This window comes from Podarcis bocagei, assembly GCF_964188305.1.
Source record: "Podarcis bocagei genome assembly, chromosome: 12".
Classification (NCBI taxonomy): Eukaryota; Metazoa; Chordata; class Lepidosauria; order Squamata; family Lacertidae; genus Podarcis; species Podarcis bocagei.
This window is the reverse complement of record NC_138137.1, coordinates 16,781,857-16,800,812: the sequence shown is the minus strand read 5'-3', so window position 1 is coordinate 16,800,812 and position 18,956 is coordinate 16,781,857. Positions and strand designations below refer to the sequence as shown.

The 18,956-nt window shown below is 43.6% G+C and overlaps 1 protein-coding gene across 1 annotated transcript in view; it reads left to right on the top strand.

The window, feature by feature from the left end:
* Window positions 1-7,489: 7,489 nt before the first annotated feature.
* Window positions 7,490-18,956, top strand: part of STT3B (STT3 oligosaccharyltransferase complex catalytic subunit B) — a 44,557-nt gene continuing 33,090 nt past the window's right edge. The window contains exon 1 of the mRNA XM_081164522.1: window positions 7,490-7,969. Coding sequence (XP_081020648.1) covers window positions 7,662-7,969 — 308 coding nt within the window. The 5' untranslated portion in view covers window positions 7,490-7,661. The remainder of the gene's footprint in view (window positions 7,970-18,956) is intronic.

Here is an 18,956-nt window from a genome sequence, read left to right as displayed (position 1 = left end):
GTTGCTCTATAAGTGTATAACTGGTGACAGTCTCTCTTAACTGATTGATATTAGCAAGTTCACAGTGCATCTTTCCTTCTCAGCCTAAACTTTTGGTTTGCAAGCTTTCCTGGCCAGCTTGGACAATTCAAGGTGCTAGGGACACGCTTAAAATGACAATAAGGCTGAGCTTGTCAGTAACGAGGAGACTCTTTCTGCACTGATTACCGTATTTTCCCGTGTATAACACGCCCCGTGTATACGAAATTAGGGGAATGGGGGGAGATTGTCCACAGCTGTTGAGCTTTTTTGGGAGGGAGGATTGCCGGAGGTTGCTCACCCACCTGACCTACACTGCCACTCGCGCACGTCCCAAAAGCCCCCAATTGCCCACCCAATTGCCGCAGCGGCAGCAAATCAACACCAGCCCTTGCCGAAGCCACCAATAACACGCCGAATAGCCACTGTCAATCTCCGGGTTGCGGCAGCAACCAATCCCATGTCCCCCAGATGCACTATCCATGTATAAGACAACCCCCCCTTTCCCCTCATAATTTTCTCAGGAAAAATCCTCGTCTTATACATGGAAAAGTACAATACTTTTGCCTTTTAAGCGTATTTGTGGCCCAGTGCTAGTTGATGTTGAGCTGCTGGTGCTCTGTGGGGCTGTATTGGGAGGATTATTTTTATTTTATTTTTTCTGGTATTCTGTTGTATGTTTTGTTATGGCCAGTAGCCCAAACAAATAAATTCTACTGAATTCTATATGTAAAAATATATATATTCTTTAGATCTTAAAGATTGATTTAATAGAAGCTCTATCTCTCTCTCATTAATGCATTATGGTTATAATAATGCTGACATAAGCAGGATATTAATTTTTCTTTTTATCATACATTAGATTAACTGACAGTTAGCAGCTTTAAAGATCTTAGAAGTAGTAACATGGTGCTTTTGCAAAACCAAAACAGATGTGAAAAACTTGCATCTTTCCTGAACATGTATACACCATTATTCCTATCCAGGACAAAAATTGCTGGCATTTGTATGCCACGCCATAATTTTTTCTGGGAGGCGTATAATAAAAAAGCAATTTTTAAAAATATATGTACAAAATGAAACACGAAAGCATGAATCAAAAACTACATAAATACAAACAAAAAAACCTCACCATACCCCCAGAATTAAAACATGGATTTATAAAATAAACAATAAAATAGTAATCTTATTAAATAAAACATATATTATAATATATCTTAAGGAAAGGTGCACATTCTTTAGGTTTGTTTGCTACTGTTGTTGTTGTTGTTAGCAAAAGCATAGAAATAAGATTTATACGCCTTCTATTCTGGATGCTTCACCTCTGACCGACTGACATGTCAGTTTCTTTTAAGACTATGGATTACAATGCTTAAATAACACATATAAGGGTAGTGGCGTGAACATCTATTTTGGTTCTGCAGATTCTTCCATATGGCTTCTGCATGTGCCAGTGATACTTCAGATACCCAGAACTGCACCACTGTTGCCGCTTCCATCTACCAATAATCATGTCACAACAAAAAGGACGGGGGCAAGGCTTTCTCTGCTGCAAGGGGAAAGTCTTTGCTTAAGGTCACCACTGGGAGTTTCCGTTGAAGGCAAACAGCAGACATTTGGAGAGGCAATTTTGGCCGGGAGAGAAGGTGTTAAGCTTCTCGCCACCACAACCACCCTCATGGTGCTGACATTATCTCACACTTTCCTGCAGCTACCTATTTACATAACACAAAATGTGCATGTTAATTTCATTCGCACATTTGTTTATTTAAAAATCGTAAGCCCACCATTCATCTCCCAAAGGGAGCCCAGGGAGCCTCTTGGGAATAAAATTGCATACAAACAATTTTAAATAGCACCATAATTAGAGTGGCTCTTACTGGGATTGTTGAACTGAAAGAACCTGCTAGACTTTTACCTGTTCTTCCGCATACAACCCTCTTCTTCTGTGGTCCTGGGTCCCAGTTATTTAAAAGCTGACCCTTTGTCAGGCTTCAGGCACCGAGGCTCTGGAACCAGAAGGGGCTATCAACCCAATTGGACTTGCAGCAGCTGCCTGGTCCAAAATCATCAGGGGTTACAAGCCAAGGCAACAAAGGAGGATCAAGAGAGCAAGGAGCAAGTGTGTAATCAAAACCGAGCCGGGATCAAGACTGAAGGCAGCATTTAGAGAAACGGATATGGCACTTAAACAAGAGACAAGTTAGACTAGTAAGGTAAAATTTAAAAATTCCTTCCAGTAGCACCTTAAAGACCAACTAAGTTAGTTCTTGGTATGAGCTTTCGTGTGCATGCACACTTCTTCAGATACACAGTTCAGATAACTAACTTAGTTGGTCTTTAAGGTGCTACTGGAAGGAATTTTTTTATTTTGACTATGGCAGACCAACACGGCTACCTATCTGCAACTAGTAAGGTAAAAGGTAAGGTAAAGGACACCTGGACAGTTAAGTCTAGTCAAAGGCGACTATGGGGTGCGGAGCTCATCTCGCTTTCAGGCCGAGGAGGCGGGCGTTTGTCCTCAGACAGCTTTCCGGGTCATGTGGCCAGCATGACTAAACCGCTTCTGGCACAACAGAACACTGTGATGGAAGCCAGAGGGCACGGAAAAGCCGTTTACCTTCCCGTCGAGGTGGCACCTATTTATCTACTTGCACTGGCATGCTTTCAAACTGCTAGGCTGGCAGGAATTGGGACAGAGCAACGGGAGCTCGCCCCATCGCGGGGATTCGAACCCCCAACCTTCTGATCAGCAAGCCCAACAGGCTCAGTGGTTTAGACCACAGCACCACCCGCGTCTAGTACCACAACCTAGTCACAAGTAGTAACTAATATGGTACCCTGTACAGGTTGTGGATTGCAATTCCTATCAGATTCAACTAGTAGAGAAAGTGATAAGAAATGACAGTAACTGCAATCCAGCAACAGCTGGAAGGCAACATATTGGCTACCCCTGGCCTGGATAATGTCCTCAAAGGCACAGTCCTCAAGTCAACCAGGCTTGGTGGAAAAACAGTGAATGGGTGATGCAGGATATAAATGACTACTGGAGAGTCAGGGTTGCAGAACCTCTTTCTACTCCAGCGCTTTGTATTTTTCTCCTCAACCTCCGATCATGAAGATGCAAACATACTGCAACACGGAGGGTCTGAGAATTAGAGAAGAAGACATTCAGTACGTTTCTGCATGAAGATGAAGCTTTCACCTGCCAGTGACAAACTGTAATTCTGGCAAACACAACGTAGTAAAAATATAGGCCGATCTGTAACATTCTGATTGGTTAGCAAAACTGCCTACATTCAAGTGTGAGTCATTGAATGATGACATCCCAGGTGATGAAACGTATAGATGCAAATTAGCTGTCAGATACGGCCTACAGAAGTCTTAAGTCTTTTTTTATTGGGGGGGGGGAGAGGCAGGTGAAAACAGACCCAGACATTGCTGCATCTAAGGTTTCCACATCTCTTGCAAGGAAGGAAGAGAAGAGACCCTGGTAACTGCTTTAAAAAAAGCCTGGTTTAAAAGAAAATGTGTGAAAATTCAGGATGGACCTTGATAAGTGCCGCATATGCTTCCAAGAGATAGCACAGGGTGGCAATAGGTCTGCGAGAAAGCTATTGTAGCACAGGTTTTCTCTAAACCTGTAACAAGAGAAGAACAATATATTTATTTGAAGAGGTAAGCTGAAAGGCAGCACTTATATACAAGTGCTGTCATAGCCAGTTTCTCAGCACTTAAGAGTGCATAACATCACCATCCCTCGTTGAACTTTGGTTCTTTCTTTATAAAATTGCAATATGCCGCTTCTTCTGTGTCCCCTTCAGAAGCAACTCTCTGGTCCATGCCTTGAACATAAGATGTTTGAGGATCAGGCCAATGGAGCATCTACTATAGACTCCTCTTCTCACAAGAGTCAGCTGGGGGCCGAGGGGAGCTTGCAAACGGACCTTGAGCACAACAGCGCTCTCCGCGCCTGCGGTTCCCGGCAACGGACATTGAGAGGCCGACAGTGCAGGTGGAACATAGCCATTGTGGCTAGCAGTCTCCTCCTCCATGAATTTGTCCAATCCAAAACTATCCAAGTTGGTGGCCATCCTGTTGGAGCAAATTCCATGGATGACCTCTGCGCTGCGTGAAGAAGTACTTTATTTTGATTGTTCTGAAGCCTCCAACATTTCAGCTTCATTGGATGTCTACAAGTTCTACTGTTACGAGAAAGGCGGGAAAGCCTTTCTCCATCCACGTTCTCCATGCCATATATATATTTCTACACTTCTATCGTGTTGCCTCTTCCTCTTCCTCATCCTTTATCCAACCCCCAAAGTCACAAACACAGGAACTTTTCCTCCTAGGGGAGTTGTTCCCTGGTCAGCTTTTTGCTTCATCTCCTCTCTGGCCTTCCATCATCTCACTTCTGTCCAGCATGTTCAGGGAAGTTGTTAATGTGTGACATTCTAATGTATTTTTAATCTTTGTTGGAAGCCGCTCAGAGTGGCTGGGGAAACCCAGCCAGATGGGCGGGGCACAAATAATAAATTATTATTATTTTGACATTATTCACCTTTCCATCACCCTGATCACATGACAGCTCTCCATAAATCCATACACTAGCTTCCTGTCTGTTCCTGTGTCCTTCACAACCTTCTCACCTTTACCTCCACATCTCTCCGTTCTTCTACCACAAAACATAGGTGCCTGAGCTTCATCCAGTGTGGTGTAGTGGTTCAGAGCGGTGGACTTGTAATCTGGTGAACCAGGTTCTATTCCCTGCTCCTCCACATGCAGCTGCTGGGTGACCTTGGGCTAGTCACACTTCTCTGAAGTCACTCAGCCTCACTCACCTCACAGAGTGTTTGTTGTGGGGGAGGAAGGTAAAGGAGATTGTTAGCCACTTTGAGACTCCGTAGGGTAGTGATAAAGCGGGATCTCAAATCCAAACTCTTCATCCAACTCCACCACCCTCAGCCTTCTGCTGCACTTTTATTTCCTCAAATAAGACTGCCATTTCTCCCCTGTTGCCCCTTATACCTGGAACTGCCTTCCAGAATGCCCCTACGAGGTCATCTCGCTTATGTCTTCCAGAGCTTTCCTCAAAACATTTTCCATGAAGTTATAGGCACAGCCCTTTAGTCCCAATACACTACTACGGTAACTTAACTAACGCATGTATAACTGAACTGTTTGTTATTTACACCTGCCTCTGTTTCTCTCCCTTATCTCCGTTAGACACAAAATAAAAGGAGATATTTCAGAAATGACTGGTTCAAGGGTGAGGAACCTTTCACAGTTTGAAGGCTACATTCCCTAGTGTGCAACCTTCCCCAGGGCCACATACCAGCAGCGGTTAGCGCCAGAGGCAAAAGCAGGTGATGCAATGGATGTGACTTCTACCTTTCTACAGTGGGCGGCCACACACAAATCACAACATATGCATATCTGTATACTCAATGCGAGGAAGCAAGAGGCATCACCACTCTTCCAGGACACCTTTCAGCCCAGGCAAACCAAGGAGCAGGGCTGCTAATGGGTGATGCTTGGGAAGGGGACAACGCCTAAGAGACTCCCAAGGACGGGATAGAGAGGTCTGGAATACTGCTTTTGGGCCCTGATATAGAGCTCCCCACCTGTTATAGATTATAAGAAACACTATGGATTAAGCTATATAAATAAAACAGCAGCAATGTGTTTCAGGGCTATAGCAATTCCCAGACTAGCAAGCATTTCAATTGTAATGACCAGAGAAAGAGCCACTTGTGATGCCTTGTTCTGCTTATGGAAATATTTCCCAGAGATGGTTGCCTGGTGCTGACAATGCTACCTTTTGGAAACCTTTGATTTGCCTAGGCTCTGTTGAGGTGTAAGTGGGAGGAGGGTATTCCTCCTCCCCCCCCCCAACACAGACATTTTCCTAATGCTGTTGGCTTTTTCAATTTCTTTTTTTTTATTTCTTCACAACCATTTCAAAACTGTAAGCTAAGACCCTCCAAGGATCCCTATTTTCCAGGGAAAGTCCCTGATTCACAGAAGATGTCCCGGTTTTTGATTGTCCCACTTTTCCTCAGGATGTCCCTATTTCCATTGGACAGTATGGAATTATGCGACCCCCAAGCCAAGGAGATAAGTAACTATAGGACCTTTAGAAGACATCCGAAGGCAGCCCTGTATATGTTTAATGTTAATGATTTTTTAAATATATTTTGGAAGCAACCTGGTCAGATGGGCTGGGTATAAATATTATGATTATTATTGAACAGGATGTCCCATTTTTCATTGCAGAAATGTTGGGAGGGTATGTGAGCTGCTCTGAAGGACTAATAAAGCAGCACAGGAGCTTCAGCAGAGTAAATAAAATAAAAGTCTGAGCAATACGCACATACATCAGGGTGGCAAAGGGATCACTAAAGCATATAGAAAGGGACACTCATTGCCACTTTTGCCCCTCGAGAGCTAAGCAGTGGCTGCAAAGCCGATCCTCTGAAGAGTGTGGCCACATGATCAGCAGCAAATGCAGGAACTAATCCGCATGGCCTGCTCCATCTGGAAAGAGGCTCTGTTTAATTTGCCTTTGTCCAGCTCATCACTACTTACAGGAAAGCATCCAGAGTGTTTCCACAGGGATAGTCAGCTTTACGCAAGAAGAGCCTGACAAGCCACAGCAGCTGCAAACTACAATCCCCAGGATGCAACGCTCCCAGCGAAGCTTCGTAAGCCAGACGTCGCCCCCCACTGCAGACCCTGCTGCGAAAGCGGCGCTCGCCTGAGGCCGACGTTCCCGTGCGCCTCACGTGACGCGCAACCAAAACCCGACCTCCTCTTAGCCTGCGAATGGTCGGGACCCTTGGCCAATCGCACCCTTCCACTTAGCACAGGCATTTCGCCATTGGTGGAGGCGGTTAGGGCCTCCGCCTCTCTCCATTCCGCGCCCTGCGGCTCTGGCCTCCGATTGGCCGCCGGCCTGCCCTTTTGAAGTACCTGTCGCTCTCTGACAGGTTAGTAGGGAGTTCCCTCACGGAAGGACGGACGGAGGAGAAGGAGGGGTGAGCGGCAGGGGCGACAAGTGGGGCGGGGCCTCGCTGTTGGCTCCGCCCATCCTGGTGCGAATGTCATCGGATGCTTCGGCCTCAATTAACCACCTCTTTCCGCAGCCCCTTTCCGCGCGCGCGCCTCGTGGCACGTCACTCTCCCGTCAACGGCTTACAACACCGTCCCGAGCCAGCGTTGCCTCATACGGAAGCTTTTCTCTCTCCTCACCCGCGGCTTTTGCTCCGCCCACCTGGCGCTCTCGGCCCCGCCTCCTCCTCATCCGCCCCCCGCCCTTCCCTTCCCTTCACATCGCGCGCGAGCTACTCCGGTCTCGCTCCCGCTCTCCGCCCGCCTCGCGCCGCACTGGGATGTTGGCGGCGGCATCGGGCGGCAGTTCCCGGGTCGCTGAGGAGATTCAGAAGGAGGAGGCGGTCGGCAAGAGGAGCCGCCGCTGCCGCTGCCGCCAGTGAAACGGGCGCGGTAAAGGCGCCGCTGCCTCGCCTCCCCTCCCTCCCTCCGTCGGAGAGCGCGCTGAGGGAAACGGGGCGGACTCTGCCCTTCTTCCTCCTCCTTCGCCGCGCGTGAGGCGGAGAGGCAAGCGAGGAGCCCCGGGGAGCAACATGGCGGAGCACTCGGCCCCCGACCACAAGCACAAGACCGGTGCCGCCGCCTCGTCGTCGTCGTCCAACTCCGCCGCTTCCCAAGCGCTGGCCAACAGTAGGGGCTCCTCCTCCTCGACGACGACGACCGGCGCCGGGCCCCCGGCGGGCGGGGGCGGCGGCGGCCTGTCGGGGGGCCTGTCGCAGCCGGCGGGCTGGCAGTCGCTGCTCTCCTTCACCATCCTCTTCCTGGCCTGGCTGGCCGGCTTCAGCTCCAGGCTCTTCGCCGTCATCCGCTTCGAGAGCATCATCCACGAGTTCGACCCCTGGTAAGTGAGTTGGGGAGCAGAGGGCGAGCAGGAGCCGGGGATCCCCCTCGCCGCCCGCCTGCAGGCTGAGAGGCAGGCCGGCGGGGGGACGTTAAACGGAGCAGGAGCGGGGTCGACGCCGGCCCTCTGCACAAGCGGGTACCGGGAAGAGTCTCCCGGGGCCAAGCGCGGAAGGGACTCGGAGCACGCGGAGTGCTAGGCGTGGTTTTACGGGACCCTTTGTGGGTGAAAGGTCCCTTCCTGCGCCGGCAGATGCTCCGGAGCGGACAGGTAGACCTTGAACGGCGGCTTCTTTCCATCCTGGGCAGAGAGGCCGCCCCCCCCCCCCCCAGCCCTGCTCGTGCACTTCATTCGGCAAAACTTGTGCGGCGCCCGCTTCTCCTCGCCGCTGCGGCACAAGCGGCGTGTGCGTTGGAGGAGCAGGAGGAAGACGGGGGGAATGGCCGAGGGAGCGGCTGCAGGGGAAGCGCGGAGAGAGAGAAGGCTGCTGCTTGACGGGACGCTGGTCCGGGAGAGGGGCAGGCGGAGGCTGCTGCTGCGTACAGGTGGGTCGCCGTTAGGTGTAATAGCTGCGTGTTGTGGCAGAGGGGTCTGCGGAGCCGCCTCTGCAATCGTGTGCGAAGAGTAGGGAAATGAGTGCAATCCCACCAGGGGCTAAGCATTTCGCGCTCTTCCTCTGGATTTCTGCTTCCCCAAGGGGGTATATTGTGAACCGGGCTATGCGGAATCTCGGGACGGGATTTGGGACGGGAGAGCAAATGGGGAAATTGGAAGGGGGTAACCTTGCTGGTCCGTAACCCCATCTGAAATACTGAAAATTAGTGTGGCGTTGGTGAACTGTGAGAGGTGATTTTTGATATTCAAGCTTTTTGATATATTGGTATTGTTAGGCATGCAGTGTCACTTTGCTTTAGTATGGTTTCTCATGAGACTTTGCTTTGTTTCCATGTAAAACAAGTATAGAGGTTTAATCCACATCCCATGGAACATACCACATGCCTGTGGTCTCTGCTAGAGAAAATGTATGAGTTGATTGCACGTCAAATTTTATCCAAATAGCGCTGAGGCAAGTGCAGTCCCGAGGTCTATTTCTGCAGGCTCAGGAATACTTTCTGTGCTTAGTTGCCCCCATGCTGCACTGATTGGCTTTAAATTGACACTTTATGTTGTGGAACAGTTCATTTCTGAATGTAATGGCAGGTTTTAATGCATCATGATAGGGTTATTTCTGGCTGAGAGCTTCCTGTGTCGCCACACGGTTGCATGGAGATGTACATTTCTGCCCTTATATTGGATTGCATCACTTATTTTAATCTCATGATTTGCAGCCTGCCATGTGGACTACCATATTTCTCATAAGAGTGGGATGCATTTGAGAAACTGCCACATGTTAAACTGTGGGGAATCCTGAGAGCCACTTCACACATCACATCAGTAATGTGATTAGATTACAGTAGTAATTAGTGTTGTCAGTGTGGTGCAGTGGAATAGAAGTTTGACTTGGACAGGATCTAGATTCATGGCCCTCGTCAGCTATGAAGCTCACTGGATGATAGTGGGTTAGCCTTATTATGTTCTTGTAGTTACTATCTTTCTGTCTAACCTGCTTCACAGGGTTGTTGAGAGGATAAAATGGATCACAGCCTTATCTTCTTCTTTGAACCCTTTGGGGTGAGACACCAGTGTAATAATAATTACATGTCAGTGGACAGTTGTGTGTTGTGCAGAAAGAATTAAATGGTTTTTAGTTTACCAAACCACAGTCTTGTCCATGTCAAACCAGATGACGTGCTTTATGTCTCTCTCTTGAGGAAAACATACAGCTCAATAGTAGAGTACAGTACATGCTTTAGCTGTAGAGGATCTTACATTCACTATCTGGAGAAAGAATTTCAAATTAGAAGGAACTCAGGGCCAAGCTACATGCATTGTCAGGAGGGCCTTTATCAGATCTCTCCCTTCTTTCAAAGGTAATAATAGCCACAGGAGGGAAATATACTTGGAGCCATGGTACTGGGTGAATCCCTTGCCCCAAGTAGTGGGATTGGAGTGTCTATTTGCCCCCCTTCTAGAGCAAATAATAGCTTGGGGTGGGATTAAGATTGGGAAAATGGCACAGGGTTTGTCACTTCCCTAGTGATATGTGTACTATCGGTTTTCTGCAGCAGGACAAATAGGAGCTCTGGAGAAGGTCAATTCAAATAAGGCATAGCATATGTGTGTTCCTCTTTCCCTCACTCATTTAGCAAAGCAAAATACAGTACAAGATCCGTTCAGTGATCTCTGGCATGTATATCATATCAGCCTACCTTGAGCCTTAGAGAGCTGCTGTCAGTCAGAGTAAAGAATACTGACTAGTACTCTTGAGTCTGTATATGGCAGATTCATATATTTTCTTCAATGCTTGGACCAGCTACGTGTGTGTGTGTGTGTGTGTGTGTGTGTGTGTGTGTTGAAGCAGCTGTACCTCTAATTGTTAATGTTTTAGTGGATGCATGCTGTGTGTCTGTAACATGCACCTATCAGAATAAAGCTGCTGATGTGTCCCTGAGCACTTAATGTTGCACTTAGCAAAGGCAAGAGAAAACAGGTTTAAAATAATCAAATAGAAGTAGTTTGAAAGCAAAGGATAAAAATGGTGGTGGGTACATTGTCATATACTAGATTCTTTTTTAAAAAAAAACCTTGATATGACACATAAATTGGAGGTTTAAGCATATTGGCTATTAATATTGGATAAACAGTTTTGCATTTTATTGTCACTAAAAATGAATTCTATGAAAGTGTTTGCTAAAATCAGTTTCAAAGGTTCCATTACACCCCTGCTCTGACTAAACCTGCAGTCCCATGAACAGCTGAAAGCCCCACTGATCAAAGTGAAACTTAATTATGAGTAAACATACTTAGGATTGCATTGTTTGAAACAGGACTTAGGATGGAGCTGTACAAAAAGGATTCTCAGTGGCTTTGATTAAGACACATTGGAGAAAGTAAAGCAATCTGGGACACTGCTGAGAGGCACTGAACCTGCTCCTTGTTCCAAGGAGTGGTTACTATGATTATGTTAAACCTGTGAATAGATTTTGTGTGTGTGTCCCACAGTGCTTTGGTAAGAAAGTGAAATAAAGACATATTTGGAGTACCACTTGCATGTGTCCTTCTGTATACTACCACCTCTATTGATACCACCTGCTGTTGATAGACAATAGATATATAAAGGAAAAATAACCAGAGCTGAGTCGAAACAGAGGTAGCATCATAGACATTTTTTATTCTGTGCAGTCAGCCCCCCCCCCGAAAAATTGTTTGCACCCCTTTCAAGAGAGGGTGTGTAAGTTTTCCCAAGAGAGCAAGAAGAGGGAATGTTCTCTAAATCAATTCATTTGTGTATATTTAGCTGCGGCAGAACGGGGATGTACATTTGGAGCGACATCACTATTCTTCTGTTGCAGCTACTCATGCATAACTATGCATGACTAAAGCTGGATCAGAGCAAAAGTCTTGCTGTGCAGTGCTGACAGCAACACAGGGAGAGTTGGCCCAGTTGGCTCAATAACAGAGATGCAGTTTCTCTTGCCACTTTCACTTAGACCTCGGTGACAATATCACATAGCCATATCTGCTTACACAGTGACATAGTGCCACCCAGTTCCCCAGTGTGATTGGCTTGGATCATGTTTTGAGAGATGTCCTAAAATAGGCTGAAACAGCAGCATATTGGGACTGAAATAGGTGTAAAAAACAGTGTGGACTTTTGAGGAGCTTTTCACATACCTCAACAGGTCACTTTTATTCTTTATGAGGGTTCAAATATAAACATTTGTTGCAGTGCTAGAAAAATTAGATGTGTAAATGAATGAACAAAGAAGGATTCCTGTGTGGAAAAAATCCATTGTGCTAATAAACTTCTAAAACTGACCATGTTAACAGTTGCATTATCCCTTTGTGATTTGCACTAGCTGCCAAATAGTTTCTGTGCTCAATTCAAGGCGCTGATATAAAACATTTAAAGCATTTAGCTTGGGACCTGGATGACTCAAGAACTGCCCTTTTTCTGCATGCTCCAAGCATCAACACATGTAAAAGTGTTCCCAAGAGAGCTCCAGATCACACAACCTCAAGAGGTGCCAGCTAGATAAAAGGTGTGGTGTATTGAGTCCCATCATTCTGTTCCTTCTTGTGTCTGGTAAAGTTATGGCTTTTTAATAAGGCTGTTGACTGATTAAATAACTTCCACACTAGCTTAGGCAGTGTTTCTTTTAATGACTTACGGATTTGTTAATTTGGTTATTGTATTGGGCTTAGTTTATTTTATGTGTTGGCTGCCTTTACATAAATAAAGCAGGTTTTTTAAAATGAATATTTAAAAAATTCAGTGACCTAGTTCATATGTAATCCAAACAGGCTAACATGCAGATTCTGGGAGATCAGACTGCTTTTCTCCTCCTCCTTCCTGCTGCCGAATTGCTGCTATGAGCTAAGCCATAGTTTGGCATAGCACTGAATCTGAATCAGTGCTCATGGTTTACACCACTCCAGACAAACCATGAACTGTAAACAAGGTTTGTTCTAAGATTTACAGTTTGTGGTTTGTCATTGGGGCATAAACCGTGTGGTTTCAGTTGTAACACTTAGCCAAACTTTAACTTAGTTCATAGCAGAGCAGTGGCAGCAGGACTGCAGAAGGAATAAATCAGCTGTAATCTTTTTTCCAGTGGCCAGCACATTTGCTCATTCATGCTAAGCCATAGTTTGACTTAACATTAAGAGTGAACCAGGCCATTATATTGTCCAGTTCCATTTGTATATGCAGCCTTAGTGACAGGAAGCTGAATACAAAACTAATTTTGTTGAATACATAATCATTTTATGAATGCAATTTCATTGCTTGAATTTAAAACTAGGTGCTGGGATCATGCAATTAGAACCATTCAGTTAGTTCATGAGCCAATACTGCAGAAGTTGAGGCTTCTTTGAGAAGCATATTTCTGACATGGCATTGGGGATATTTGAAGAAGAAATAGTATAAAATCCCACTGGGTACACCCAAGGAAGCTCTTAGGTATTCCATAGCAGTTCATAAATGACTTGTTTCAAATGTTGCAGTGGCTCATTGTGCCAAAGTTCCTTACCACTAGCCTCTTGAAGGTAGAAAGCTATACAAGCTGAGGTCCTTCACCAATTACAATACAGTCACTGTGTTTATGTGATTATGCAACCTTACCATCTGTTTTGCATAAGTAAAATGAGTAGATTATTGAAGGCCAGGATTATTACCAAAATCAGAAATGCAACAGAGATTTCTTTTATTATTATTAATAATAATAATTACTTTCCCAAATATAGCCATGTTTATCTATGTATGCTTTTGATACACTTGCTAGATTATCCTTAAATTGTGTGACTCCATGTGGGTTGAATGAACAAGTAGAAATAAGTTATACATCATCATCATGATCTGGCTTCCATGCCTTGGACAGAATACAGTTGTACATCCATCATCTTTTCACAATTTATAAACTGTACAAATATTAGAAAAAACGTATTTCATATGCCATATTTTTCTGTGTATAAGACGCCCCCATGTATAAGACACCCCCTACTTTTGGGAACCCCAAATTTAGAAAATGGGCATATGCATTATCCATGTATAAGACGCCACCATATTTTAAACATTATTTTAAAGTAAAAAAAACCCCTAGTCTTACACACAGAAAAGTACAGTGCAGTGGTACCTCTGGATGCAAACGGGATCTGTTCCGGAGCCCCATTCGCATCATGAGCAGAACACAACCCGCATCTGCGCGGGTCGCAATTCGCCGCTTCTGCACATGCGCGTGACATCATTTTGAGCGTCTGCACATGCACGAGCGGCGAAACCCAGAAGTAACCCTTTCTGGTACTTCTGGGTCGCCGCAGGATGTTACCTGAAAATATTTAACCCGAAGTGTCTTTAACCCGAGGTATGACTGTACTTCGCTTTTCAGACTTAATCTTTGGTCTGTTTCTGGTTCAGTGAAAGAGGGCTCTCTTAATTCCATAATTTTTTGCAAGCCACAAAACTGTTACAAATGACTTCTACAGCCTCTTCATCATTTGTAGTATTGGTTTACTGAAATTGGTTTTAGATTATGTAGCCTCTAACAAGGGCTTTCCAGTATGTGCTTCTAAAGATACTTTGGCTGCCTTATCTTTTATTATTTACATGGTTAGTACATTCATTTGTAGTGGTCATCTGTCTAACCTGCTCAGTCACTGGGCCAATTCGCTTACTGAAAAAAGGGGCTCCTTGAGTTGTATGGATTTTCCCCCTTACATCAGTAGGTAAGTTAATTAGAATTATAAGCCACAAAAATGAAGTGATCTTCCAGAAAACTCATTTCAGTATGGTATACTACTTTGTGCTTCCTCTTTGTTGTAGCAAGTGCAATTATTTGAGCATATGAACTCCAGCTAATAGCTTATTTAACCTTTTTTTGGTAAGTCCTTCAAAAAAGTTTTTGTCAAGCATTATATAATAATCACTAAATTGTCATATTATTTTTCATTACCAGTACAGCTTTTTGCTCATGGTGATTCTTACGGTAGCTGCAATTGTGTCTGTTTATACATGCAGCTACTTCACTTCCTCCCTCCATCTCCAAACACAGAAGTACTCAAAGCAGATGACATAATAAAGAAATGGCCAATGAAACAACATCAGTTTATGAATGAATGAGCAGAAAAACTGAGAGCCAGGACTAAGCAAAAAGAAAAATGAGGCAGCACCTAAATTAAGTACACAGTGGAAAATAATAGTGTTCAAGAGGTGATAGAATACTAGGAGATGCAAGACAGAAAGTCCTGCATTTCAGTGCTTTTTGTACCTCTCAACCAGCCATATCTCAGAAGGCAACATGATGTTCAGAATGTCCTCATCAGGTGTGAAGAAAAGCAGTCCATTAGATATTGTGGTCCTAAGCTGTTATGCCGTTATCACCCTTAAATCCCATATTTCACAAATAAATAAAAATAATGTGTTAGGAATGACCTCCATTATCTTCAAACAAAAATTCATGGTAAAACAAATGTTCAAAAAAAATCAGTTCAGAATTTTAGACACTTGCTTTGAAGATAAGATGTTTTATGCTTTTATGTTTCAAACAAGTTCAGGATGCAAATGTAATGTGTGAGCAGTTACAAGTAGGTAGCATGTAGGAGAACAAGGTAGTATTTATGAAGTTAAGGTAAATTTCAATTTTAAAGTAAAAAGAGGTTATACTTGATTAGCAGTAAAGTGGTATAGGGTCTGAGAGGCATGAAATATAACTATCTGGTTTTAGGCTGCATTATCTGCATCATTATTTGTTACCTGATTTTAGTAAGGACAACAACAAAACTATCTAAACTTTTAGGAAACTAACATTCTGTATAAATGTTAAATGAAATATACTGTGGCTATCCAATTATATGGTTTCACATTAGATTACCACAGAATCAAATCTGATCATCTTTAAAACAGTATCCAGGGCCACAATAAATATTTCTGCACATTGTTATTTTTATTGATAAGAGGTGACCCAGCTTTCATTACATAGACTTCATTTGCAAATCAGGTTTTACAGATCAGCTTGTTTCGAAGCCAGTGATCTTCTCTCAATAATATACTTCATTTTTGTTAACGTGTTCCACCATGTCAACAGAATGTTAGTGGCTTATATTTAACTTTCAAAGAGATGATGGTAAAAGCTAACATTTTTTTTCTATTTATGGTTATTATTTTCTTTAAAGCGTACAGGAAAATTGCAAAATTTATTTGAAACAGTGCTTTCTAACTCCATTGAACCTACTTCTGTGAGCATATCATTCCTTCCCCTCCATTGGATCTTTGTTAGTTCCTACCAGTTCAGAATATCAACTTTAAATTCTCTTTACATTTTTTTATATCTGTCCAGAATGCAATGTACATATGGAACAACTTACTTAGGACAACTAAGTTGTGGTTTACTAAAGTGGCTTGTTTCAGCAAACCATAGATAAATTACCAACGGTATGTATTCTGAAAATAATGTTGTTAAACTGTGGTCAAAATGGAGGTGAAAGCTTCACAAATCCTCCTCACGGACGCATTGGAAAGGGAGGGAAATCGTACAAGCCTGTGGGGAGACTAGGCTCTGCTCCACTTGTTCCCGTTAAGTTAGTGGTAATGGAGAACATTTAGTCATCCAGATGTTGTTAGACTCTAACACACATCCACTGTAGCCAGCAAGTAGTAGTCAAGAATTATGAGAGTTATATTCTGGCAGGTAGCAGGTTCCCCATCCCTATATTATGGTAAACCATGGTTTATCATGATGCCAGAATGAGCAAATGTGGTATGATTTCAAAATCTCCAAATTTTGTCCATTTCAGTGGGGTAATTATGCAGGAAATACTGTTGAAGGCGAAAAAGAGGCACTGGCCTTTCCCTTTGATTTTTATGTGACAGTATAATAGCAGTGAGGGCAGATTTTAAATGATCCATATGTTACTATATATGCCAACTTGATCTGATCACCTGTTAGTTAGGGGAACATCTCTTCCTTCTTCAAAAGCCTTCCAATTTTTGCATGTGAATGAAGACTGACTGTGATCTTTTTATGCTGGGTTCTCCAATAGCTAGTTTCGCGCGCGCGCGCGCGCGCGCACACACACACACACATTCAGTCTACAAAAATGAGACTTAAACTAGGTTGGTTTGTGGCTTTCTGTGGCCATATAGACTGCCCTGATAAGGTAGAACTTTCTACAAGCTTATCCCCCCTAGATTTTAGTTCCTGAGCTATAAGTTTTTTACAGGATTTACTCCATGAGAAATACAATAACCTCCTGTAGTGCTGGAAACTTCCAGGGAATATTTTCATGGGGGACTACATTTGCCATTTCTCGGAGCAGAAATGGCAGTTTTATTACGTTTCTTCTTTAGTTGTCTTGGTAGTGGGTTCAGAGACCACGCATCGTTGCTCAGACTTTAATTAGGAATAGAAAGGAGTTCTGAGCTCTTAAAGGTATATTACTAAAGGCATTCAGTGTCTGATCCACATATGTAGCAGGCTGCACAGTGCATACAGGCCAGGTTAGACACAGTTTCCTTCAGATGAGTGTGAGCCTTGTTTTACAACCAACTAGAAAACATACCATTACTCCCAGTTAGAAGTTAGAATGATACCACTTGTTTCCAATGTATCTAACAGCGGTATCTGTCCATGTAGTAACACTTTGCTGTAGAACCTTTTCAAATGCATTAATCCCAAGACTAAACAAGATGTGATATTTATAATGTGTTTTGACTTTGTGTGCAAGCCAGACCACTTGACCGACGTCTAGTTTGGACCTTTGGCTCTTAACTGCATATTTAAACAAAAACATTGAATTATTTTAGCTGAACTTTAGTTGTCAATATACTGAATTAGTGAGATCAAACTTAGATGAAGTAGAAATCTAATTTTAGTTAAATCAAGGCAATATCCTGCAGTTCTATAGCCTATAAACGGAGTCTTGCCATGCCCCAGTTCCCTAACTCACTATGATATGCCATTTTCTATTAGTGTAGTTTTTCACAGAAGGAAGGATCATCACTTTGAAAAGGGAAGAAAAATATCCTACACATGCTTATTTAAACTTTTACCTGCCATTAGTTAGTTTGACTTATCTGAACCTGCCTCAGAATCTCGATGAAAGAGGGTTGCCTTGTGTAGTTCTGCCTCATTATCTCCTCTGAAACATTTTTACAGCCACTTTAGAGTAGCATACAATATCTGAGTCAAATGTAGGCCAGAATTTCAAGATGTGGATAATTTTTGATGTCACTTTTTAATTATATTGATATGAAGACTGGTATCATTTCTTAAGGCCTATCTTTCTCCCTTAAAACATTTCTGATTCTTCCAGCTGGCAGTTTTAAAATTATATGAGCTACAGTCCATGGTACATAATGAGCTTATAAGGCTGCTTAACTCTTTAGTTTTCACTACTTCTTTAAAAGTCAACCACCTACATTGTACGTATGTGAGTTTTGTTGTCCCTTGTTCAAGTGTATGCAGATTCTTCTTGCCTGCCTGCATCAGATGGAAACCAGCCTTTGATTGCTTGAAAGTAAATCCAGGAGCTCTTGGAGGAAACTGATTTTCTAGATCCATTTCCATCAGAATTTAGGCCTGGTTTTGGCACAAAAAGTGTTTTGGTCGCCCTGTACAATGACTTCTGTTGGGAGAGAGACAGGAAAAAAATTGTCCTTGTTAATTTGCCTTGACCTCTCAGCAGCTTTTGATACCATCCATTATGATATCCTAGAGCAGCTGTCCAAGTTAGGGGTGGGTGGCACTACTTTGTGGTGGTTCCAGTTCTACTTGGATGGTCATTTCCAGAGGGTGATGCTTGAGCAGTGTTCTTCCACCCTGGGAAGACTTCAGTGTGATGTTCCTCATGCTTCAAGTTTAATATGTATATGAAATCACTGAGTGGGGTCATCTGGAGTATTGGAGTATGTTGTCAACAATATGGGGATGACACACAGCCCTACTTCTCCTTTACAACTGCAGGTGTGGCAGTGGTTGTGCAGGGCTGTTGTATTGGCTCTGTAATGGACAAGATGAGAACTAAGAAACTGAAGCTCAATCCAGACTGAGTTAATGTTTGTGGGTGGTTCCCTAGATGGATAGAAGGTAGCCAGTGTTAGAAACTGGGATAGAAAAACTAGGAGCCAAGTGGCTGCTGGGAACTGGGTTGTGGCTGCCAAAACAGAATGTCTAGTCACCATTGTGGGGGGTCGGCAACACTTTTTATTTATTATTTTGGTAAGCAGGAACTAATACACAATTCAAATAAGTGTCACATTGTTAATATCATATTTTTAGCAGAAATTGTTAATACATGTTTAATTTGGTGTTTACAATAAAAATATTGGTTCCATACTTCAGTTTTCAAAACACTCTACTTTTTGTTGTTAAACTCCTTAACATGTTGTCTA